Raw genomic sequence first — 20,814 nt, 5'->3', positions numbered from 1 at the left:
ATTGGTTTATTTCACTTAGCATGATATTCTCCAATTCCATCCATTTATCTGCAAATGCCATAATATTCTTCTTCTTTATGGGTGAATGATATTCCATTGTATATATATATACCATAGTTCCTTTATCCATTCATCTGTTGAAGGGCATCTAGGTTGGTTCCACAATCTAGCTATTGTGAATTGAGCTTCTATAAACATCAACAATCTTAACACCAAAAAAATTCCCACAAATAACACAATCAATTAATGGACAAATGAGCTAAATAGTCATTTCTCAAAAGAACAAATAAAAATGGCCACTAAATAAATGGAAATATTTAACATCTTTACCAATCAGGGAAATGCAAATCAAAACCCCACTGAGATTTTATCTAACTTCACTTAGACTAGCAATCATCAAGAATACAAATATAATTTCTGGAGAGGATGTGGGAAAAAGGTACATTTATACATTGTTGAACTGAAAATGAGTACGAACATTTTGGGAGGCAGTTTGAAGTTTCCTCAAAAGACTAGGAATGGAACCACCATATGATCCAGCTATTTCACTCCTTGGTATTTATCCAAAACAACTAAAATCAGTCTATTATAGTGATACAGGTACATCAATGTTTATAGCAGCATGATTCACAGTAGCTTAAATTATGGAAACAGTCACATGCCTTTATCCAGACAAATGGATAAAGAAAACATGTATATATATACACAGTGGAGTTTTACTTACTCATGGAAAAGAATAAAATTTGTCATTTTCTGGTAAATGGGTGGAACTAGAGAATATTATGCTAAGTGGAATAAACCAGACTCAGAAAGGCAGGGGTCCAGTATTTTCTCTCATTTGTGGACATTAGAGAGAGAGCAAGTAGAAGAAAAGAGGAAAAAGGGGGATCTCATGAAAACAGAAGGGAGACCAATAGAGGAGGAGGATCAAGGAGAGAGAGAGGGGAGGGAAGGGCGTGGGGAAGTGTGGGGAACAAAGTGTACCAAGTCACACTACGTCCACATGCTGATAGATCACATGAATCCTGCTTATAAGCAATACCACCATATGCTAATCAAAATAACAATAAGAAGAATAAAAATAGAAGGGAGATCTGTGGACTAAGTAAATCAGGGAAAGGGAGAGAGAAGGGATAGGGAAGGTCCTGGAGTGTGAGACTGATCAAATTATGTATGTGCACGTATCAATAAGGCATCATGAATTCCACTATTATGTATAATTATAATGCACCAATAATTTTAAAAAAGAGAGAGAGAGATTTCTTGGGGAGAAACTCATTAACCATGTCAATCTCCTAGTCCAGTAAAGAAACCTAGTGGGGAATACTGCTTAGGCCCTGGGGGCCCAAATTTAGCTACCCGCCCCTCCATTCAGAGTCACTGTCAAATTTTACCTTCAAATGGTGTGATCCTGACTCAACGGGAAGCTACTGTGCATCCTCAGGGATTTAGGGAAAGCCTCCATCTTTGTGGCCATGCCTTGGCTAAGAAAGGGGATTCTGTTACAAAAGGTAGGTGACTCATTGCTAGCACCACTTACACTGCGTGGACCCCAGTCATGTTAAACCGATGATCACCCAGGGTTTCCAGCCTAAATGCTCGGGAGAGGAATCAGGTGCACACAGGTCCCTAGAGCAGTGAGCAAGAGATTTCCATGCCTCCAGGTCAATATCTTTGATCCGCCCTTTGGAAGATAGAGACCTTTGCCTACAACCCCTTAAGACTGAGGATAACATCTGTCACGTGGTAATGAGCAAGAACAAAAGAGGCCTGATTTCCCAACCAACTTTTCTGTCTTTAAGGAAAAGCAGGTTTTTGCAGGATAGCACTTTTGATGCCACATGCTTCCTTCAAAGCTTGCAAAGGGACTTTCTGCAGCCTGGATGTGTGCTCCTTTGGGAGCCAGACTGGAGTCCCATTCTGGGTGCTGCTTCTTGTGCTGGAGCATGAGGCCTAGGAGAGCCTCGCTGGGGTGGGACCAGCTGCCTCTTCCTGATTCCACCTCGATTTGAGCAAAAGAACCCGAGCCTGAGGAAGCCTGGTAGCTTCTAGTGAGTCGGGGTCACAGAATGCCTCCCAAGCAGGTAATATTAAAACCCACTAAGTTTTGTTTTGAATTCTGTGACTATTTCAACAAAATTGACACCACAGATTAAAATAGGTTGGAAGTCATAATACAGAGCTCATATATATTATTATATTAATACTCATAACCATCATATTATAACAACTTATTGTAACGTAATTTTATTACTTATTATATAATTATATTCTGTATTAGGCATTGCACATCTGGGACAATGGGATGGAATGAATTTTTAAGAGTTGGGTTGATGTGTAGCAATGCAATTTATTTGAATATTTTCCAACCACAGATGGGTTGGCTCTTCAGATGCAGAAACACACCACCAGATCCAGAGGGTCAACTGTGTAGGAAAAGCTCTCTGACACCTGAATAGGAGCACCTTGTGACTTCCTGTGGTTCATTTACATATTCATTCAGTAATGGGGGCTGAGGCTGAATGGATGAATGACACAATGCTCATGTGTGTTTGGTGATGGTAAATGCCTCAGCGAACAGCAGAGCCACAGAGGAACGCAGGAGTGTGGGGTGGCAGGGGGATGTAACTTTGCACAGGAATGTGAGGGCAGTGGTTGCAAACCCCTGGGGGAGGGGTGGGCAGTGGCCTCCACTGAGGGACGAGTGCCCTGGGAAGGGGCAGGGGCTCTTGAGGCACATTTCTGAGCAGAAAGAAACAGGATATGGAAACCCCATTTTAAGCAGGTCAGTAGGTTTTCCAGGGTTTGCCTGAAGGAATGTTCAGTGAATAGAGCCATAGAAAAGCAAATATAAAATTTTGAGAGTTTTCTTATTTAAAAAATCTAGGAAAAATATTTCCATCATCAGGAAAAGCTTTGAGACCCTTCCCCAGGACCCTCTTCAAGGGATTCTCCTGAGGTGTCCCCAGGTGTGGTCTCAGTTTGGGACCTCCACCAGCCCCCAATCAGTGGCTCCTGACTGTCGGTGACCCCTTCGTCTCTTCCTTCAGACCACAGATGGCTGGACCTCAGATCTCCACTTCCTGTGCCCTCTGGAAATTATCAGGAACAAAGTTCATCTTGTGTGTATTGGTAATGAGTATTTTGGCCTTCACCGTCCAGTCTGAAGAGCACACAGGTAAGAAGCAAGTCCTTCAATTGGCAAAGGTTTGGCCTGCAGCTTCTCAGGGGTAAAGTTTTCTAGTGAGGTTTCTGTATTATCAAAAGGCAAGATACAAATATGCGTGCCATGGTACCTGACAGGTACTCCTTGCTCATCCTTTATGCCACAACCTGAGTAAGGGTCATTCCTGTCAAGAAACTAAGCAAAGAAGTGGTGGGCTTGTCCTTAGCAAAAGGTACCTTTGAGTTTTAATCACACAGCTTCTCAGAACTAAGCTTTTCCATCTGAATTTAGCTGACATCTATTTTTAAATAAAAAAAAATATGGCCGAAAGTTTGAATAATTTTTTTTTTTTTTTTTTTTTTTTGTTACAGAGTAACCTGATTTAACTTTCTCAACAGAATGTGAATCAGAATTGATAGTAGCCCTGAATTTGTCACCTGGGATTGCAGTCCTAATCGTAGAGGGCCTTTGTGGCCTGCTGGGTGTAGTTGCTTTCTCTCAGGACATGGGACATCTTCCTCAGATATGCTGTGTCCCTCTGCCAGGACCAGTCGCTTTCTGGGATCCAGGGAGGGTCTCTGATCTGGGTAGCTTTGGGACATAAAGCCTGACTGTCATGTCTCTGTCCTTCAGTGGCTGCAGGAGACTGCCCGTTTCATGGCAAGCATTACAAAACGGAATTCAGGGTGGAAGGGGAGCCTGTGGTTCTGAGGTGTCCCCAGGTGTGGTCTCAGTTTGGGACCTCCACCAGCCCCCAGGCCCTTCTGACCTGGCGTAAAAACAACTCTGCTCAAACGGTCCCAGGAGAAGGGCCACGGATGTGGGCCGAGGATGGCGCTCTCTGGGTTCTGCCAGCCTTGCGGGAGGACTCCGGCACCTACATCTGCACTGTCAGGTAGGCCCTGTGGGCTGGGGCTGGGGCAGTGGGGTTCCTGGAGAAGTGGACCCTGGGGTGGGCTTTAGTCAGCTTTTTTGCTGCCGTGACTAAAAGACCTGACAAGAACAATGGTAGAGGAGGAAAAGTTTATTTGGAAGCTCATGGTTTCAGAGGTCAGAGTCCAGAGACAACCGGTTCCATTCCTCAGGGCTTGAGGTGAGGCAGAACATCATGGTGGAAATGTGTGGTGGAGGGAAGCAGCTCACATGGTGACCAGGAAGCAGAGAGAGACTAAGCTCAGCTGATACAAATATATACCCCGATGGCACACCCCCAAGGACCCACCTCCTACCTGTCCCCAGTTACCGCCCAGTTAATCCCTGTCAGGTGATAGATTCACGGATTAGGTGAAGGCTCTCCTAACCCAATCATTTCACCTCTAAGCCATCTTGCATCATCTCACACAAGAGCTTTTGAGGGACACCATATCTAAACCACAATAGGAGGCTCTTCCATGACAGGCCGGATTTCAAAATCCAGTGCAATTTAGAATCCACAGAATGTCACCTCGCTACTCCTGAAATGCCTCTCACCCGGTCATTCTCAGGCTACCTCCCACCTTCCATTTATTTAGTCTTTGCTCAAAAGTCACCTCTTCGGAGGGGGCTTCCCTAGTCACATCAGCCTACATAGCACTCTGTCGTCTCTCCCTGCTCCGTGTTATTTCTCCCCGTAGCACTTTTCCCATGCAACGCATCTGTGTGTGTTTGTGGATTTGACATCTGTCTGTCAATCAGAACCTCGGCCCCGGGAGAGCAGGGGCTTGCACTGATTTCTTCACTGGGGAGTCCACGTGATAGGGATGCAAGGAACGAGGTAGAATCCTGAGTAGGATCTTAGTGCTGGACGGGATCTCAAGAATAAATCAATCCGACTGCTCACTGCGCGGAAGAGGGGACCAAACTTGCTCAGACAGCTGCTCCAGTGGTGGTGGGGGTGCTGACACTGGAATCCTTGAGTCTGACTCTGGCTAGTCCTGCCTCATTTGCCCTGTTGGATTTTTTTTTTTTTTAATAGAAAATTGTAGCGAAATACACACAGCACAAAATTTGCCATGGTAACCAATTTTAAGCATACAGGTCAGGGGCATTCAATATGCTCACTGTGCTGTGCAGCCATGACCGCCGTTGGTCTCCTGGATGTTTTCTTGTTTTCTTGCAGAAAAACTGTCCCAATTAAACAGCAGCTCCCCATCCCCTCCCCGTCCCCAGTCCCAGGCAACCGCTGTTCCAATCATTCCATTCTCATCTCGAGGAATTTGAAGACTAGATCCTTCGCCCAAGTGCAGTCGTGCAGGATCTGATTCTGTGACTGGCTTATTCACTCAGCATAGCATCTTAGTGGCTCATCCGTGTTGCAGACTGTGCCAGAATTTCCTAAGACTGAGAATTATTATTCCACATTCCATGTATACGTTTACGCATCTGTAGACACTTGGGTTGTTTTTGCCTTAGAGCTCTTTCGAATAATGCGAATGTGAATATGAGTTGTGCAAATACCTGTTCAAGTCCCTATATTTAATTTTTTTGGTCTATATACCAAAAAGAGGAATAGCTGGATCATATAGCAATTCTGTTTAATTTTTTGAGTAATTACCATACTGTTTTCCATAGTGACTGTGCCATTACATTTTTACAATGGTTCCATTTTTCCATATTCTTGCCAACACTTGTTATTTTAAAAATAAATTTGTGTATTGTTTATCTGCTATAATTGCCATCCTGATTTGTGTGACATAGTGTCTCATTATGACTTTGAATTGTATTTTGCTAATTATTAGCATCTTCTGATGTGTTTCTTGGCCATTTGAGTATCTTCTATGGAGAAATGTCTATGCAAATCCTTTTGCCCATTTAAAAAATTGTATTTGCTGTTGTAGGAGTTCTTTATATATCTTGGTATTAAACACTTATCAGATATATGACTTGAGTATTTTCTCCCGTTTTGTGGGTTGATTATACACTCTGTTGATAGTATCCTTTTGATGTACATAAGGTTTTAATTTTGATTAATTCTAGTTTACCTATTTTTTTCTTCAATTGACTATGCTTTTGGTGTTAACCACATCAGTGCCAAATCCAATGCCATGAGGGTTTTGCCCTATTTCTTCTAGGAATCTTGTAGTTTGGCCCTTACGTTTGGCCTTTGCTCCATTTTGAGTTAATTTTTGTATACAGTGTGAGATGAGGGTCCAGTTTTGTTTTGGCATGTGGTTGATTTTCCCAGCATCATTTGTTGAAAAGACTGTCCTTCCCCTACTGAGTGATCCTGACATATCTTACTGTTTCTGGAAGGATAAAGTTCTAGGTCTGATGAAGTTTCCTGGTTTAGTTCTTCTGAAAGGGTTAGGGAAGCCCCTTGGCTTGACTGGAAAATAGCATTTCTGGATTTTTCTCTTTAGCTGCTGCCTTCACCCCACTCTAGGGTTCTTCTCACCCCTTCCATCAACTGGTTTTAGAGTCCTTGGAGATTTCATAAACTCATGTAAGGAGAAATTGTACTCAGGAATATTTATATTTAGAATGAAAACCAGAGAAATTGACATTCTTAGCACAAGGGAATTACTGGTGAATAGAAGAGGTTCAGACATCAGTTCCAGACCTAGGTAGTGTGTGTATGTGAGAAAGAAAGAGGGAGAGATGGGGTGGAGGGTGTGTGTGTGTGTGTGTGTGTGTGTGTGTGTGTGTGATGCTGAGAATCTTCAAATCAATCCCATCCTGACACTAGCATCTACACAACCAGCTCCTACTGTATGTAATTTGGGGACAGGTTCAAACCTGTCAATGAACTTTGCCTAGAAAGCAGACAAGCAATCTTCTACTTCCACATCAAGGAAATCTGGATGTTTGATACGGTTGCTATCAATGCATACTTTTTCTTTCTTTTTCAGGGTAAAAAAAATTCTAACTTTCTCTAGGAGGCATTGTTTGGAAAACTTAATAGTGTAGCATGAAGAAATGAAATTTGGGGCCATTCCCTTAGAAGGGCTAAGGGAATCTTAGCCCTTCTCGTTCTAGCTGGTTGGAAACTTGGTCTTATTGACTTTTCTGGGTCTTAGTCTTTTCCCCCGTAAAGAAGTTTCTTAAGAGGGTTACGTGAGATAATAGCTTGTGAAGGATCCATGGGGAAAGTCAAGGTAGATGGTTAATAATATGGAAATGCCCAGTCCTTCCTAAGGCAGTACTTAGGTCCACTGATGTGACACTGTGCAAACATCAGGGAGAGGTGAGCAAAGTCACATTTATCTTAAAGTTAGTTTTTATACTGGATTTAAAATCATAGCTAGTGCCTTTATTTTATTTTTGTAGGAAAATAAAAGAGATCTAAGATTGAGGGACAGTGGAAATCCCAATGTGTACCAAGTTGTCTTTGCATGTGGGGAGGTTTACCAGGCTGGCCTCTAGGACTCTCTTTCAACTGTAAGACTGGGTTTTAATAGAGTGAAAATCACAGCAGTTGCCATAATATTCTTTGGCATTTACAGTCATAGGGCATAAGACTGCTCTGTCCTGGGACTTTTATGATTTTATGATATAGAACCCAGGTAGCCTTTCTGTCACTCAAAATAGTCAAAATGATACTGCTGGAACAAGCAGTCCCCAAAATCTCATGTCTTGCCCCAGGGGAATTACCAGATCAATGATGTGAAACAGGTTTGTGACTCTTGCATGTCTGATAAGTTTGGTTTGCTCTAATTTTTGGTTTTTCCCAGAACTTCGCAGGGCTTCCAACCTTGATTTGATTTCTTTGTAACTCACAGCCTTAGGAAACTCATTTTCATTATTAATTTCCCTTATCTGAAAATGATACAATAATCTCTACCTCAGAGGGCTGAGGACAAATGAAATAATGCAGGTAGAGCCCTCTGCTCAGGATCTGGCACGCACCGACTCACTGTGACCAGGTACTGATGATACTTGTTCAAGTGCACACTGTTCTGTGAACCTCTCCCCATTGGCATTTCTTCAAACTGCAGTGAAATTACATAATTTTTAAGGTGGGATTAACTTTTTGTGTTTCTTTGTACATGAAAGTTTTGTTCATCTATTTTTCCTTTTTTCAAACCAAATGTGAAATATAACACAGTTATTGGCCTTATACATTTGAATTTATTCTTTTTTACCATCAGAGAGTAAAGTTTTGTCACATTTCTTTCATGTATTTCTCACATTTTGTTGCTTCTTTGGATATATGTTGTTAGGCATTTTCCTGTGTGAGCAATTTTTACCCCATATCTGAAACCCACCCTCGTTGCCTCTGTTGATATGCCATGGGTCTTAGGTAGCTAAGATACCTTTGCTGGGGTAATTATGTTTTTCTATTTTATTGCATTTTGGGGTGCTCGGATTGAACCTAGGGCCTCACACATGCTAGGTGAACGCTCTGCCACTGCGCCCTATTCCCAGCCTTGTTATTTTGGAGACAGGGGCTCACTAAGTTGCTGAGGAGCTTGCTAAATTGCTGAGGCTGCCCTTGAACCTGCAACCCTCCTACGTCTCTGGGATTACAGGCATGTGCACCATGCCCAGCGTGGTTAAACCCTTTGGAACAGGACCTGGGAGTTTCTTAATAACTCTTGATGATATTGAAATCAGGCTCATGAAGGGTCCCTTTGTGGAAAGTGTAGGTCACATTACTGTTTCTGAACAGCAATTATGATGTTATGCTCTTTGTACCCCAATGATTTGAAAGAAACAGACACAAAACTAACCAAGAAAATGCAGACATTGAATTTGATGGGGGTGGGAAAATTATTCTTAACTTCATTTTCTTAGTTTTATTTTGTCTTGCCATTTATTATCCTTTTTTTCCCCCTTTTTAAATCAGAAACGCTTCTCACTGTGATGAGATGTCTGTTGAGCTCAGGGTTTTTGAGAACACAGAAGCTTCCCTACCGTTCATCTCATACTCGCAAATTCTAACCTTGTCTGCCTCTGGGGTGTTAGTGTGCCCTGACCTGAGGGAATTCACCCGAAACAGAACTGACGTGAGGACTCGGTGGTACAAGGTACAGCTCTGAAAAACGTCATTTTATTAAAATGTGTTTGGACAGTCAACGAAAAAACATATGATACCCCTTTCTGAAGACAGTACCTCCACTTTTATTCATATGTGTAGATATGTCTATCAAATGCTTATATCTTTAAAATGCATATATATATTAAATAATTAAAAATGGTTATGATCAATGTCTTCCTTGGGTAAGATGCCTCAAAATTGTGGTTTTTGAAATCAGAAAATAAAATGAACCCAGGATATTGCTAAAAAAATAGCTTTTAACTTTGTCATTTGTTTAAAATAATTTTAAAAACTTAGTTTATATAACAACTTTATAAACATTTAAATTGTTTTGTTAAAAGCATATGACAATAAACCTCTGGGTTAAAGGAGTAAATATAAACAGTTTTCCCCCCTGACTGGTTGAATAAATATCAAATGCTGTAATGGTTCTTAGTGAGATCATCAGAAAGTTAAAGATAACTGCGGCTCCTAGAGAGACTGCGCACAGGCAAATCAGCCTGGAGCTACGTGGAGACCCCAGCTGCCTGTGCGGTTCACAGGCTAGGGATGGTTTTCATTTTATTGTGCTGAGGATTGAACCCAGGGTCTTCTGCTTACGAGGCAAGTACTCTGCCAACTGAGCTCAGCCCCTAGTTTTCACTTTTAAAAACGTTTTTGAAAAAACTGAAATAAGAACATCTCATGACATGTAACATTATCTAAAATCCAAGTGTCTGAGTCCATAAGTAAAGTTTTCCTGGGACTCAGCCTCGTGCATTTGTTTTGCACCATCTGTGGCTGTTTACCTACCGTGCTCCAGAGGACCATGCAGACTTTGAGCTTCTGGAAATATTTCCTATCAGGCCCTTTCCTCATAAGGTCTGCCAACCTTTGACACAGGCCACAGACTGACAACTGAAAAGTCTATCTATATACAGATATGTATGATCACTTAACATTGGAAACAGGTGATTCTCTGAAAGTAGGTATCAGCCACCTCCTATGACTAAACCAGTTGCTGGAGAAAACTTCTCTTTTGGGAAAGAGCTTGAAGAGGACAAGTAGAAGATTTCTCCCTGGAAAGGAAAAGAGCACAGAGGAAGTGGGTCTGGGTTTAAACCCTGTTACTTCATTTAGGCTAGGCCAAGTTACATTTTTTTTTTTTTTTTTTTTGGTACCAGTGATTGAACCCAATGGTGTTTAACCACTGAGTGACTTCCCCAGTCCTTTTAAAATTTATTTTTTCAAATAGGGTCTCACTAAGTTTCTTGGGGCCTCTGTACATTGCTGAGGCTGGCTTTGAACTCGTGATCCTCCTGTATCAGCCTCCTGCTGGGATTACAGGCATGGCCGCCATGCCGGGCGACTTCCCTTCTTAAACATATTTCTGCTATAAGAAGGCAATTAGTAATTCCCACAGCCTGGGATTGCTTTGAAGATTCAATGGAGAGGCCTGTGTGAAGCGTTCAGCTCCGTGATTGATGGATAAAGGGGCTGGACAGCACTGGTTCCCTTGATAATAACACTAAGTATTACTGAGCACGCACCGTGTCCAGACCTGTTCCAACCTTGCCAATGAGCAGCTCAGCCAAGCAGGGACTGTTAATTTATCTGCTTCCCAGATGACAGGAAATGTAGGGAACTTACCCAAGGTCTCATAGCTGGGTGGGTGGTGAAGGCCAAACCCAAACCCTGTTCCCCACACGGCACTGGAACAACTGCTGTGCGTATTTGACTACTCATGAGAGGAACCATGAGATCCCTCCTTTTAATTAAATGAATTATAAAGCAATACTTCATGAGCCATGTGGCTAACTATTTCAGTTTTGTCTGTGTCATTTCAGAGTAAGATTCTGAAATGACTCATGATTTCATTTGACTATTGCAAGCTTTGGTTTTGAAAGAGATGTTCCTGAGGACATGGTGTTCTCATTAGGATGTCTTCTTAAATTCTATTGTACTTCTCTTATTTTATTGGAGGCCTTATTCTTGTGGGTTCTATTCTTCAGAGAAGCCACAGAACTTTGTTTATATGAAAAGCATAGATCATTTCTCTCGCTTAGTTTTTTTCTTACAAATCTTTCTCTATTATACCAACTCCTAAAATTGAAATGATTTTTAAAGTAATTACTGCATCATTATCTTTTCTAAATATTATTGTCCAAAGTCATCATGACTATTTAATAGTGATCTTCCTGGGTATTTCCTGAGGCCGGTAGGAAGCAGTTGGACGAGAAATAAACTTGTATTTTGAATGCCCTACTTTTCAAAGAAGAGTTCAACTCTTTTTCATCTCTGTACTTAAACAAATATGCTTTAAATATCTTGGCTAAACAAATCCAGACATTTTATTTGTTTTATATGTTGACAAGTCGATTTTCCTAAAAATACAGCTGAAAGTATGCCCAAAGTCTAAAATCACTGAATGCCAGGGCAATTCTTGGGTTGCAAATTCAACACTGGTTGATTTTGATGATGGAGATCATAGCTTTTGAGATGTATATTAGTATACAATGTAATTTTAAAATACATTTTCCCTCTAGGGTTCTGTCCTTTTGGATCAAGACAATGGGAAATTTTTAAGTGTGGAGGGGACCACACACTTGCTCATACATGATGTGTCGGTGGAGGATGCAGGCTACTACAAATGTTCCATAACACTTGCCCACGAGGGCAGGCACTATAACATCACTAGGAACATCAAACTCCGTGTCAGCCGTAAGTACTCACCACCAAGGTGCCTGTCCTTCCTGGTTTAAGAACAAGCCTAAGAGCAAATCCGGTTCACAAAGAATCCCTAAAATGTCCTTGATCTGAAGGGCCAAGGAAGATAGATAAGGACTCTCCTGAAGCATCAGGCTACTAAGACGTCAGCCTCGGTGGTGTGAGGAAAGATGAATCCCTGGGCGTAATTAAGATAAGCTAAAACTCACCACTAGAGGGAGCTGAACAAGGGTTTCCTTGGAAGTTTTCTTTCAGAAGTCTGGTGTGGAAGATTTGCGCCTCCAGGACTGGTGATCAAAACTTGGCTGCTGCAACTTTATGGATAATTCTAGAAGATGAGGATTTTGTTGGATTTGTCAACCAGAAGGTTCTGCATCAGCTATACAGTAGAAATTTCTCTATTTTTTTTTTCTCCTAAGCTGTGTGACCTTTGATACAGGTTGAGGGTACCGAAATGCTTGGGAGCAGAAGTATTTAGATTTTGGAATATTTGCATAGACATAATCCAAGGGACTCCAAATCCAAACATGAAACTAATTTATATTTCGTGTATATCTTATGCACATAAACCTAAAATTAATCTTATAAAATATTTCTATGCATGAAACAAAGTTTCATGGTATGAAATTTTCCACTTATGGCATCCTGTTGGTGCTCAAGAAATTTCAGATTTTGGAGTAGAGCAGATTCTGAATTTTCGGATTAGGGTTGTTCAGCCTCTACCAGGATTAATTGTACTTGAAAACACTTCATGAACAGGGTTGGCTAGCATTCAACATTTGCTTGACATATATTGCTTAATTCCTGTGTGCAGACATAGAGCTAGGTGCAAGGGGCAGAACATGCATGAGGCCTGGACTCTGTTCTGGGAAGTTTGCCACCTTCCTTACATACCCAATAGCACAATGGGATTCTTCTAAGGGGACTTCAGAGAGATTTGGAAACATGTTATTATTAAATAATGGGTCTGTGAGGGAGAAGACTTTTCCCACAGAGAATCCAGAGATTGTTTTATTATAAGAAACATCACCTCTTCCATAAATAGAAGTCTCTAGATTGTATTTCTTTTACTGTCCTTGAGAGAATTCATTCATATTAACTCCTTGTTCCCCCACAGACCGGTTGACTTGAGACTCACTCAACTGGTCCCCTATTATCCTGCTCATGCAATACTGCACGTGAACACTAGGGGGCGGCAGACCTACACATTACACCGCATTGTGAGCTCACTGCAGCACAGTGACTCTCAAGGGGTGCTCCTGCACCATCCCTAGCCGCATCTACCTGGGTACTGATTACACAACAAAATCTGAGGTCCCACGCACAACTGCGAAATTAGAAACCGGATGTTGAGGGGCTGCAATGTGTCTCACAAGCCCTCCCCAGGGTGAGACTGTTGCAACCTCAGGTTTGAGATTCACTGAGATACACAGTCTTGGAGGTTTGTTTCTCTTACTGCACCGCCTCGACCTGCATATGGCAGCAATGTGACGTTGAAAGGAGGAAAAGTCTCTGGCCACAGTCGCGAATCCATCTGTTCCTCCGCCTATGCCTAATGCTTACTCATGGGAGGATTTCAAAATACTCCTTCATAGAAGTGCGGATGATAAGGCCCGCAGTGGAGACAGCTCCCAGCCCTTCACCGCCCCCACCCCAACATTTTTCCTCCACTTGGGGGGGGGGTGTTCTGGTTTCTTCAAGCTGGTTCTGATCCCCAGATCTTTGTCTGTATTTCTCACCCAGTATGGGATTGACTTTACAAACAAACGGTCTGCTAGCCCCTGTGCCTGCTCTTGAAGAAGCTCCAGTATTCCGTGCAGGGGTGGGGGAGACCTTTGTGTAAAACGTATCCTGCAGGCATGATCAACACGCGTTCAGGAAGGCTTGGGAGGGCAGTGGTTAATGGTTTATCACAGAGGAAAGAACAAAGACCGACTGTCAGAGGAATGTGTAACTGTGGCCTCTTCCAGTAATGTCTCTGCTGGGAAAAGCATTGGCCAAAGATGCTCAATTTTATGGAGAGCCTATTTCCTTTGCCAGAGGAAAGGTCAGTTCCCACAATGACTGGCTACACTGTGAAGGAGAACTTGGTTAATTAGCTGAACAATGGAACCTGAATCTCAGCTTGAAGTGAAGGTTTCCCTAATGGAATCTCTTTTCCTTACATCTGTCTCAGAAAGAAAAAAGGAGACCATTCCTGTGATTATTTCTCCCCTCCAGACCATATCAGCATCTCTGGGTAAGGCATATAAAATCTGCACAACCCACCATCCTGCAATGGGGCCTGAAATCACAGTGTCAGGGGCTTGGGACCCTTTTGTCTGCTGAACACACCATACCTGTCCCTGTGGGTGCAGTGTGCCTGAGCAGAGACCTTAGAACCCACTGTGGGGCTGAGATGACAAATGGGAGGGAACTTTTTTTGTTGATAGAAATGACATTATTTGACAACAAGGATACCTCATTTCATGAATATCCTACTTACAAAAATTTAAATGTAGCAAGCTAAACATTTTGCCAGGTGTTATTAATTGTAGGAAAAGATTAACAACATAAAACTCTTACATAGCCTCACCTTTAGTATATTTAAATAACTCACATTACCAAAACATGGCTGATCTCTCTGAGAGTCCACTGGTTAGGTGGAGTCAGCAGTGACCAGAAATAGTTTAGTGTTACTGCAATAGCTATCAGCAGGTTGAATGGTATGTTGAAGATGGTCAGCAAAGTTCCTATTTTTCACCCCAATTTGGCATAGGCTGTCCAGGCTGGCACACTTGCTAGTCAGTCCATGGTAGTAGCCAGTGAAGGTGCACAGGTGGGCTGTACTAACAGCCTTCGATGAGATGGTGGGGAGGGATTGCTGTGCATTGAGCATCTACTGTGTCTAATGGGATCCATTCAATCCCAACATCCTCTCTGTGAGAAGGGTTAGTTCTCCCATTTTTCATGAGGAAGAGCCACTCACGGGGACATGGCAGCTTAGTGAGGTTCAAAAAGCCACACTCAGGGGCAGGTTGGCTACAGATTGAGGTCTGTGTGTCAACACACATGACCTTTTGTGCGTCTGTGTCTATACAATGAACTTGTAGGCCTGACACTTCTTTATGAATCCCTGGCTACAGAGTCCTTTTGCAAACTGGTTTTTCACTTCTGTTGGCATTGGGTTTGAGTATTCAATTTTAATGGGAGGCCACAGAGGAGGGGGGCTCTTGAGCAGTTGCTGAGACTGCTGGCTGCTACATGAAGCCACCGTAACTCTGGAAACAAGTAGGAAACCAGGGTAGTGGGGACACTGGTTGGTGACCCCTGGATCCCAGTGCCCCGGCTCCTGTTCCCCTGCTGAGTGAAACCCAGTTCCCAACCAACTGCATGGTGCAGTCACTGCACTGGATTTAGGCCCTGCCATGCTGGGGGAAGTGTTTAAAGTCATTGGGTGGCAAAGAATGGAGGAGAGAAGTCATTCTGAGCCTGAAGTGGGGCTGGGTGCATGAAAAGACATCCCACAGGAGACAAATTCCCAGGAAGATGAAACACACGGGCAGGATTTATTCTTTCCTTTCTCTTCCTCTTTGGCGACTTAGAAAGAGGCATCAGGGTGGGGGTGGGAGGTGGGGGTCACATTACATAACTGTAGAGGGCGCTGTTCTTAGAAAGTGAAGTTGGATTTTAGAGGGTTAATCCTAAATGACAGCCACCTTGGAGTTCCCAGGGGAAATGTTCAGCTGAGAGCAGCAGTGGGCAGAGAGAAAGAATCTGCACATGGATCTGGATTTTTGGGGATCCATTGTGGAAGAAGGCACGGTTGAATTCAGACTGTCCCATAGCAGTGGAGTGGACGTGGCGAAGCCAAGCTGAGTATTAACTATTAAAGCTCTATGTGAACAGAATCATTTGGGGAAACTAATTTTCCTTCTAGAAAAGAACTGGCCAGTGAGGGGTGTTTGAGAAGACAAGGAGGGGGTCCCCTGCTTAGGCTTGTGGGTAGAGGTGAGGAGCCACCTTCTCCCGTGCTGGGTGCTGATGCTGGATGCATGTGTCTTGTTGAACACAGGGTCACCACTGACAATCCCGTGTAAGGTGTTTCTGGGAGCCGGCACACCTATGACCACCCTGCTGTGGTGGACAGCCAACAGCACCCAAATAGACAGCGCCTACCCGGGAGGCCGTGTGACTGAGGGGCCGCAGCAGTAAGTGGGTGAGGGTCTTCCCTTGCGAGACCCCCGTAGTCTTCCCTCTTCCTTCTGGAGACAATGTCACATTCAGCTTATCAATATGACGCACATACCACAGTCAAAGTAACTTTGGGGGAGGTTTCACGCTGTTGAGTTTTAGGATTTTAAAGTTTCAGTTTTGCTAAAATTTATCTTGAGAATCACACTTTTTCTAGAGTTGAGTCTCAGTTGCCTAGTTGGTATGGCTGTTGCGTTTTGTGGCTGTTTAAAGATTTATGTCTTGATTTTTGCAGGCTTGAAAAATATTTCGGGGTTAATACATTTCCCTTTCCCACTTGGCAACCTCACTCTCAAATATCTTCATAAATCCCACCAGAGGCTGAGACCTAGCTCCAGTGTCTGTATTAGTGCCTCTTCTTCTCGCTGGGGCAATCATAGGCTGCCACAGTCTCTAAGGAAATAAAAGAAAGAATGCTATTGTCATAAACCTTCATCTCCAGAAGATGTTTTCTCACTCTGAAACCAGAACCACCAGAATTCATAAATGGGAGGCATTTGTGTGTGAGGACAGGAGGCCATTCAATGTGCCAGACCATGAAGTGTTTTTTAATTTCTAGTTTTGATACTTTGAATTGGCCCAGACTTTTGCTTGCTTTTGTCTTTTTTTTTTTGAAAGATGTATTTAAAAAGTTCTTTCTGAATGTGATTTAGTAGATAAAAATGTTGTGGATTCGCGTAAGGGTTGGCTTGCATGTCCTTGTTGTGGAAAACTTGGCCACAACTAAATGCCCTGTGCCTCCCACTCATACTATTCATTTGCTTAAAGGAACACATTTGTCTTCTGGATAAGACAGAAGCAGTCCCCGTGGGTCCATTCCACTGGGTTTTTATTCATATGAACAGATAGCAGTGAAATGTCTTCAGCTTCCGCTCATGTTATAAATGGCAGATATCCTGACTAGAGCTCTTCTGCTCTGTGGTCTGCAGTCCTTTGACCTGGACTTGAGTTTCCAGAGTGAGAGTTGGCCATAGAAAAGAGGAGGTGATAGCATTCTAGAGTTGCCCTCCTCTTCAATATGTGAAAAATTTGTTGGTGAGAGAGTCAAGGTCCCCCTACACGACAGGATCTTTGTTTATCAAGGGTCTTTTAGAATAAAAATTTTGACTGGGCACCATGGACACTCCTGTAATCCTAGTGGTTTGGGAGGCTGAGGCAGGAGGATTATAAGTTTAAGGCAAGCCTCAGTAATTTAGTGACACTGTCTCAAAATTTAAAAAAATAAGATGATAAGGGCCAGGGATGTAGGTCAGTGGTAGAGCACTCTTGGGTTCAATCCTTAGTACCCGAAAAAAAAAAAAATTACATTATCCAAACCAAAATGAGAATGTAAGTTGTCAGTCTAACAAATGTGCTGTGACAGTGACCAACATCTTCCATGATACTCTGACCTTCTGGAAGAGGCTTAGAAACTCTCCTTGATAGGGATGGGGTTGCAGCTCAGTGGCAGAGAGCTTGCCTTGCATGTGTGAGGCACTGGGTTCGATCCTTAGCACCACATAAAGATAAACAAATAAAATAAAATAAAATAAAGGCATGCTGTCCATCTACAACTACCAAAAAAAAAAAAAAAAAGAGAGAGAGAAAGAAATTTTCCCAGATAATTATGAAGAAAAATTCTCCTAACTTTATGAAATTTTAAATCAATGTAGGCACAATGGGTGCTTCTAGATTGAGAATATTTAGATGTCTATGTTTATATCCTGTGTAAATGAATATTTTCTCACCCAGGGAATATTCAGAAAACAACGAAAACTACATTGAAGTGCCGCTGATTTTTAATCCAGTCCTGAGAGAGGATTTGAATACAGATTTTAAATGTGTTGTCCATAATACTCTGGGTTTTCAGACACTACGTACCACAGTCAAAGAAGGTATGTATACTGGGGACAGAGGAAGATACAAGTTGAATGTTCTATGAATGCTGGACAAAGCTATGGGTTCTCCTTGGGTGTTCCTCTTGCATTGCCTACTAGGGGAACACAGAAAGCAAATCTCCCATTTTTTATTTTTTTGGTATGATAGAGACTGGACATTGGGGATCATACTCAAATACAAAGTTTAAATAACAAAATAAGTTTTGGAAAACATCACTCTGTGATGAACTTTTAGCTACCTGGTATTCTCATGTGGTTCTGCCTTGGATCACCAGGATCAGCTATCCTTACATGGCTTCTAGAAGAGGGTGGATCATTCTTTATCTTGAAGTTGACAAACTCCAACCTACAAAAGCTGGAGACTGAAAGATACCAGGGTTCAAGGTGGCTATAAGTTCAAGGCCACTAGGTAACAAGGAGTACGAACAAGGGTGTAGCCAAATCAACCCGGTGTCCACTTTAGGACATTGAAAAAAGGAAAGCAAGTCCCTCCTGTCATCATTTTTGACTAATTTTTTTTGAACATTTAAATATTGAGCAGGAAAGGGAGGTGCAGATGATGTAGTCTCTGTTGTCAGACTGAAAAGACAACAGCCTCTAGCCAAAAGCCATCCTAGGTGGAATCTCAATGATGCTTGCACATGTCTGCGTCTTGCTAGGCGGAAATTGTTGGACATAATTTAATTTGGAAAGTTGATGATTTGTCCAAGTTTCAGGAGAGGGATCAACACCCAGAACAGCTTGTCCCAGCTCTCCCCACTACCAGCAACATACCACCTGAGCCGCTAGTTAAAAACAGATCCCTGGACGCTGCCCAGTTGTTCCCAGATGCGTTTTCCTGATGGACATTCGAAGGCAGTAACTTCTCAAGCTCCTTGCATGTTGCAGTTGGAGAATCAGGACATATGTGTGAAGCATGGTGTTTCCGATCATTTTCATGATGAGCAGGCTGGCAGCGAAGACAGTGAGATTGTCACTGTACGGATTTGGACATGGGGATCCCATTACAAAGCAGCTTCCTCCCTTGGGGGATCAGGCTAGTGAGCCAAAGGAATCCATGCTTGTCTGGTCCTGATATTGGGAACCTTTAACATTTTCTGTTTTATTTTTAATTTTTTTTTATTAGTTCTAACATGACAGCAGAATGCGTTTCGATTCATTGTACATGAATGGAGTACAACTTTCATTTCTCTGGTTATACACAATACAGAGTCACACCATTCGTGTACTTACGTGTAAATAGGGTAATGATGTCTGCCTCATTCCACCCTCTTTCCTGTCCCCATACCACTCCCCTCCCCTCACTCCTTTAACATTTTCCATTACAAGAGCCCTGTGACTGTGTGTCCCTTGCTGGGCAGGCTGTGATTGATCCAGGAAGGCACAGGCTTAGCCTTTCCTAAGGACTGAGAAGCAAACTCAGCTGACTGCTGAGAAAATCACAAGCTTCATTGATTTCAATCTGCGTGAAATTTGAAGGTATAGGAATCCTCTGGAGAATCAGGTTGAGAGTGTGTTGATTCCTGAATGTCTAACCAGACTGCGGCAAATAAAAGCTTAAAAAGGTGAAATTTTGGCCTCGAAAGCAACGTGTTTAATAACACCCTATTCTCATATTGGCCATTTAACTGTTTGTTTACAGTCTCTTCCTATATTTCCGTAACCCAGAGATGCCAAGAAATAGAATATGCAATCGCTGGAGCTAAGCTGTGATCTTGGAATCAAGGACCTTGAGTCTAAGTTTGTTTTCCTTTGTTTCCTTAGTAAATCCTCATGATTCCCATGTTCATTGGAAATGGCCAAGTCGCCGATGGCTAACTGAGGTGTAAACAGACAGCATCTTAAGTGCACTCTGTCCACAGTTGGAACACGGGGCCCCTTGGCACCGGCCCCTGCTTGGTGGTGCTCTTGATAACAGATCTCTTCTCACTGTGATCATGTCTCTGGGGCCACCGCTGTCATTCTCACACGTCCCTGACCTTGGTGTGAGGAACCCACTTCCTGGAAACCAATGCGCACGTACCCCTTCCGTCCTCCCCTGTAAGCCTGCGCCCTCCGTCCTGTTTTGCAGGGAGACTCAGCTCCGTCCTGATGTGCCTCTGCTTTCCCCACAGCTTCCTCCACGTTCTCCTGGGGCATTGCTCTGGCCCCCCTGTCGCTGGTCGTCTTGGTTTTGGGGGGCATATGGATGTACAAGCGGTGTAAACACAGAACCAAGGAAGCAGATGGGCTGACGGCGCTGAAGACTGGCTACTGAGGCTCCCGTCCCATCCCGCGCAGTCAAGGGCGTGAGAATGCGATCCGGACACTGCCCTCCTCCACCTCCTCCTCCATTTTTTTTTTTTTTTAAAATTGGTTCTTTGTAGTTATATATGACAGTAGAATCCATTTTGACATAATTGTAAAAGCATGGAATATGGCTTGTTCTAATTCAGTCCCCAGCGCCTCTCCTTGCCCTCCCCTCCCCCACCATTCCCTTCCCTCTACTGATCTTCCTGCTGTTTATCCATAGTTAGTTTTTTTAATTAATTTCGTGTGGAGGTACACGGTGGTGAGATTCCCCGCGGTGCCTTCATACATGTACATAGGAACGTTAAGTCAGATTCCTTCCACCGTCTTCCCTTCTCCCGTCTCCCGCCCTTCCCTTCCTCCTGGCTGTGCCTTTTGGAGGGACTCTTCTCTTCTTCAGTTGTTTAACAAAGCTGCTGTGCCAGAAGTAAAGGGCTGAAGTCTTGTCGTCCTTATTTTTCTGAAAATCAGTGATAGGAGCAAATGTGCATATGGGTGGGTGTGGATAGCTTTCCGCTCCCTGTGAGCAACTGTTTTAAAAAACGAGGCGTGGAAAACCTCTCAATGAATTTTGAAACTCATCTGTT

At 43.0% G+C, this 20,814-nt stretch overlaps 1 protein-coding gene across 4 annotated transcripts in view; it reads left to right on the top strand.

The window, feature by feature from the left end:
• Il1r2 (interleukin 1 receptor type 2) overlaps positions 1-20,300 on the top strand; it is a 36,492-nt gene extending 16,192 nt beyond the window's left edge. For 3 of the 4 annotated variants that reach the window (XM_047522752.1, XM_047522754.1, XM_047522753.1), the window contains exons 2-9: positions 3,051-3,178; positions 3,800-4,061; positions 8,931-9,111; positions 11,648-11,822; positions 14,005-14,067; positions 15,883-16,018; positions 17,793-17,935; positions 20,053-20,300. In XM_047522752.1, coding sequence (XP_047378708.1) covers positions 3,051-3,178; positions 3,800-4,061; positions 8,931-9,111; positions 11,648-11,822; positions 14,005-14,067; positions 15,883-16,018; positions 17,793-17,935; positions 20,053-20,195 — 1,231 coding nt within the window. In that variant the 3' untranslated portion in view covers positions 20,196-20,300. Of the gene's footprint in view, positions 1-3,050; positions 3,179-3,799; positions 4,062-8,930; positions 9,112-11,647; positions 11,823-14,004; positions 14,068-15,882; positions 16,027-17,792; positions 17,936-20,052 lie in introns of those variants that run through there. The other variant, XM_047522755.1, reaches the window with a different exon arrangement.
• The last annotated feature ends 514 nt before the right edge of the window (positions 20,301-20,814 follow it).

The sequence above is a fragment of the Sciurus carolinensis genome, chromosome 13 (genome assembly GCF_902686445.1).
Source record: "Sciurus carolinensis chromosome 13, mSciCar1.2, whole genome shotgun sequence".
Classification (NCBI taxonomy): Eukaryota; Metazoa; Chordata; class Mammalia; order Rodentia; family Sciuridae; genus Sciurus; species Sciurus carolinensis.
The sequence above is the reverse complement of the archived record's forward strand: the minus strand, read 5'-3'. Positions and strand labels throughout refer to the sequence as shown.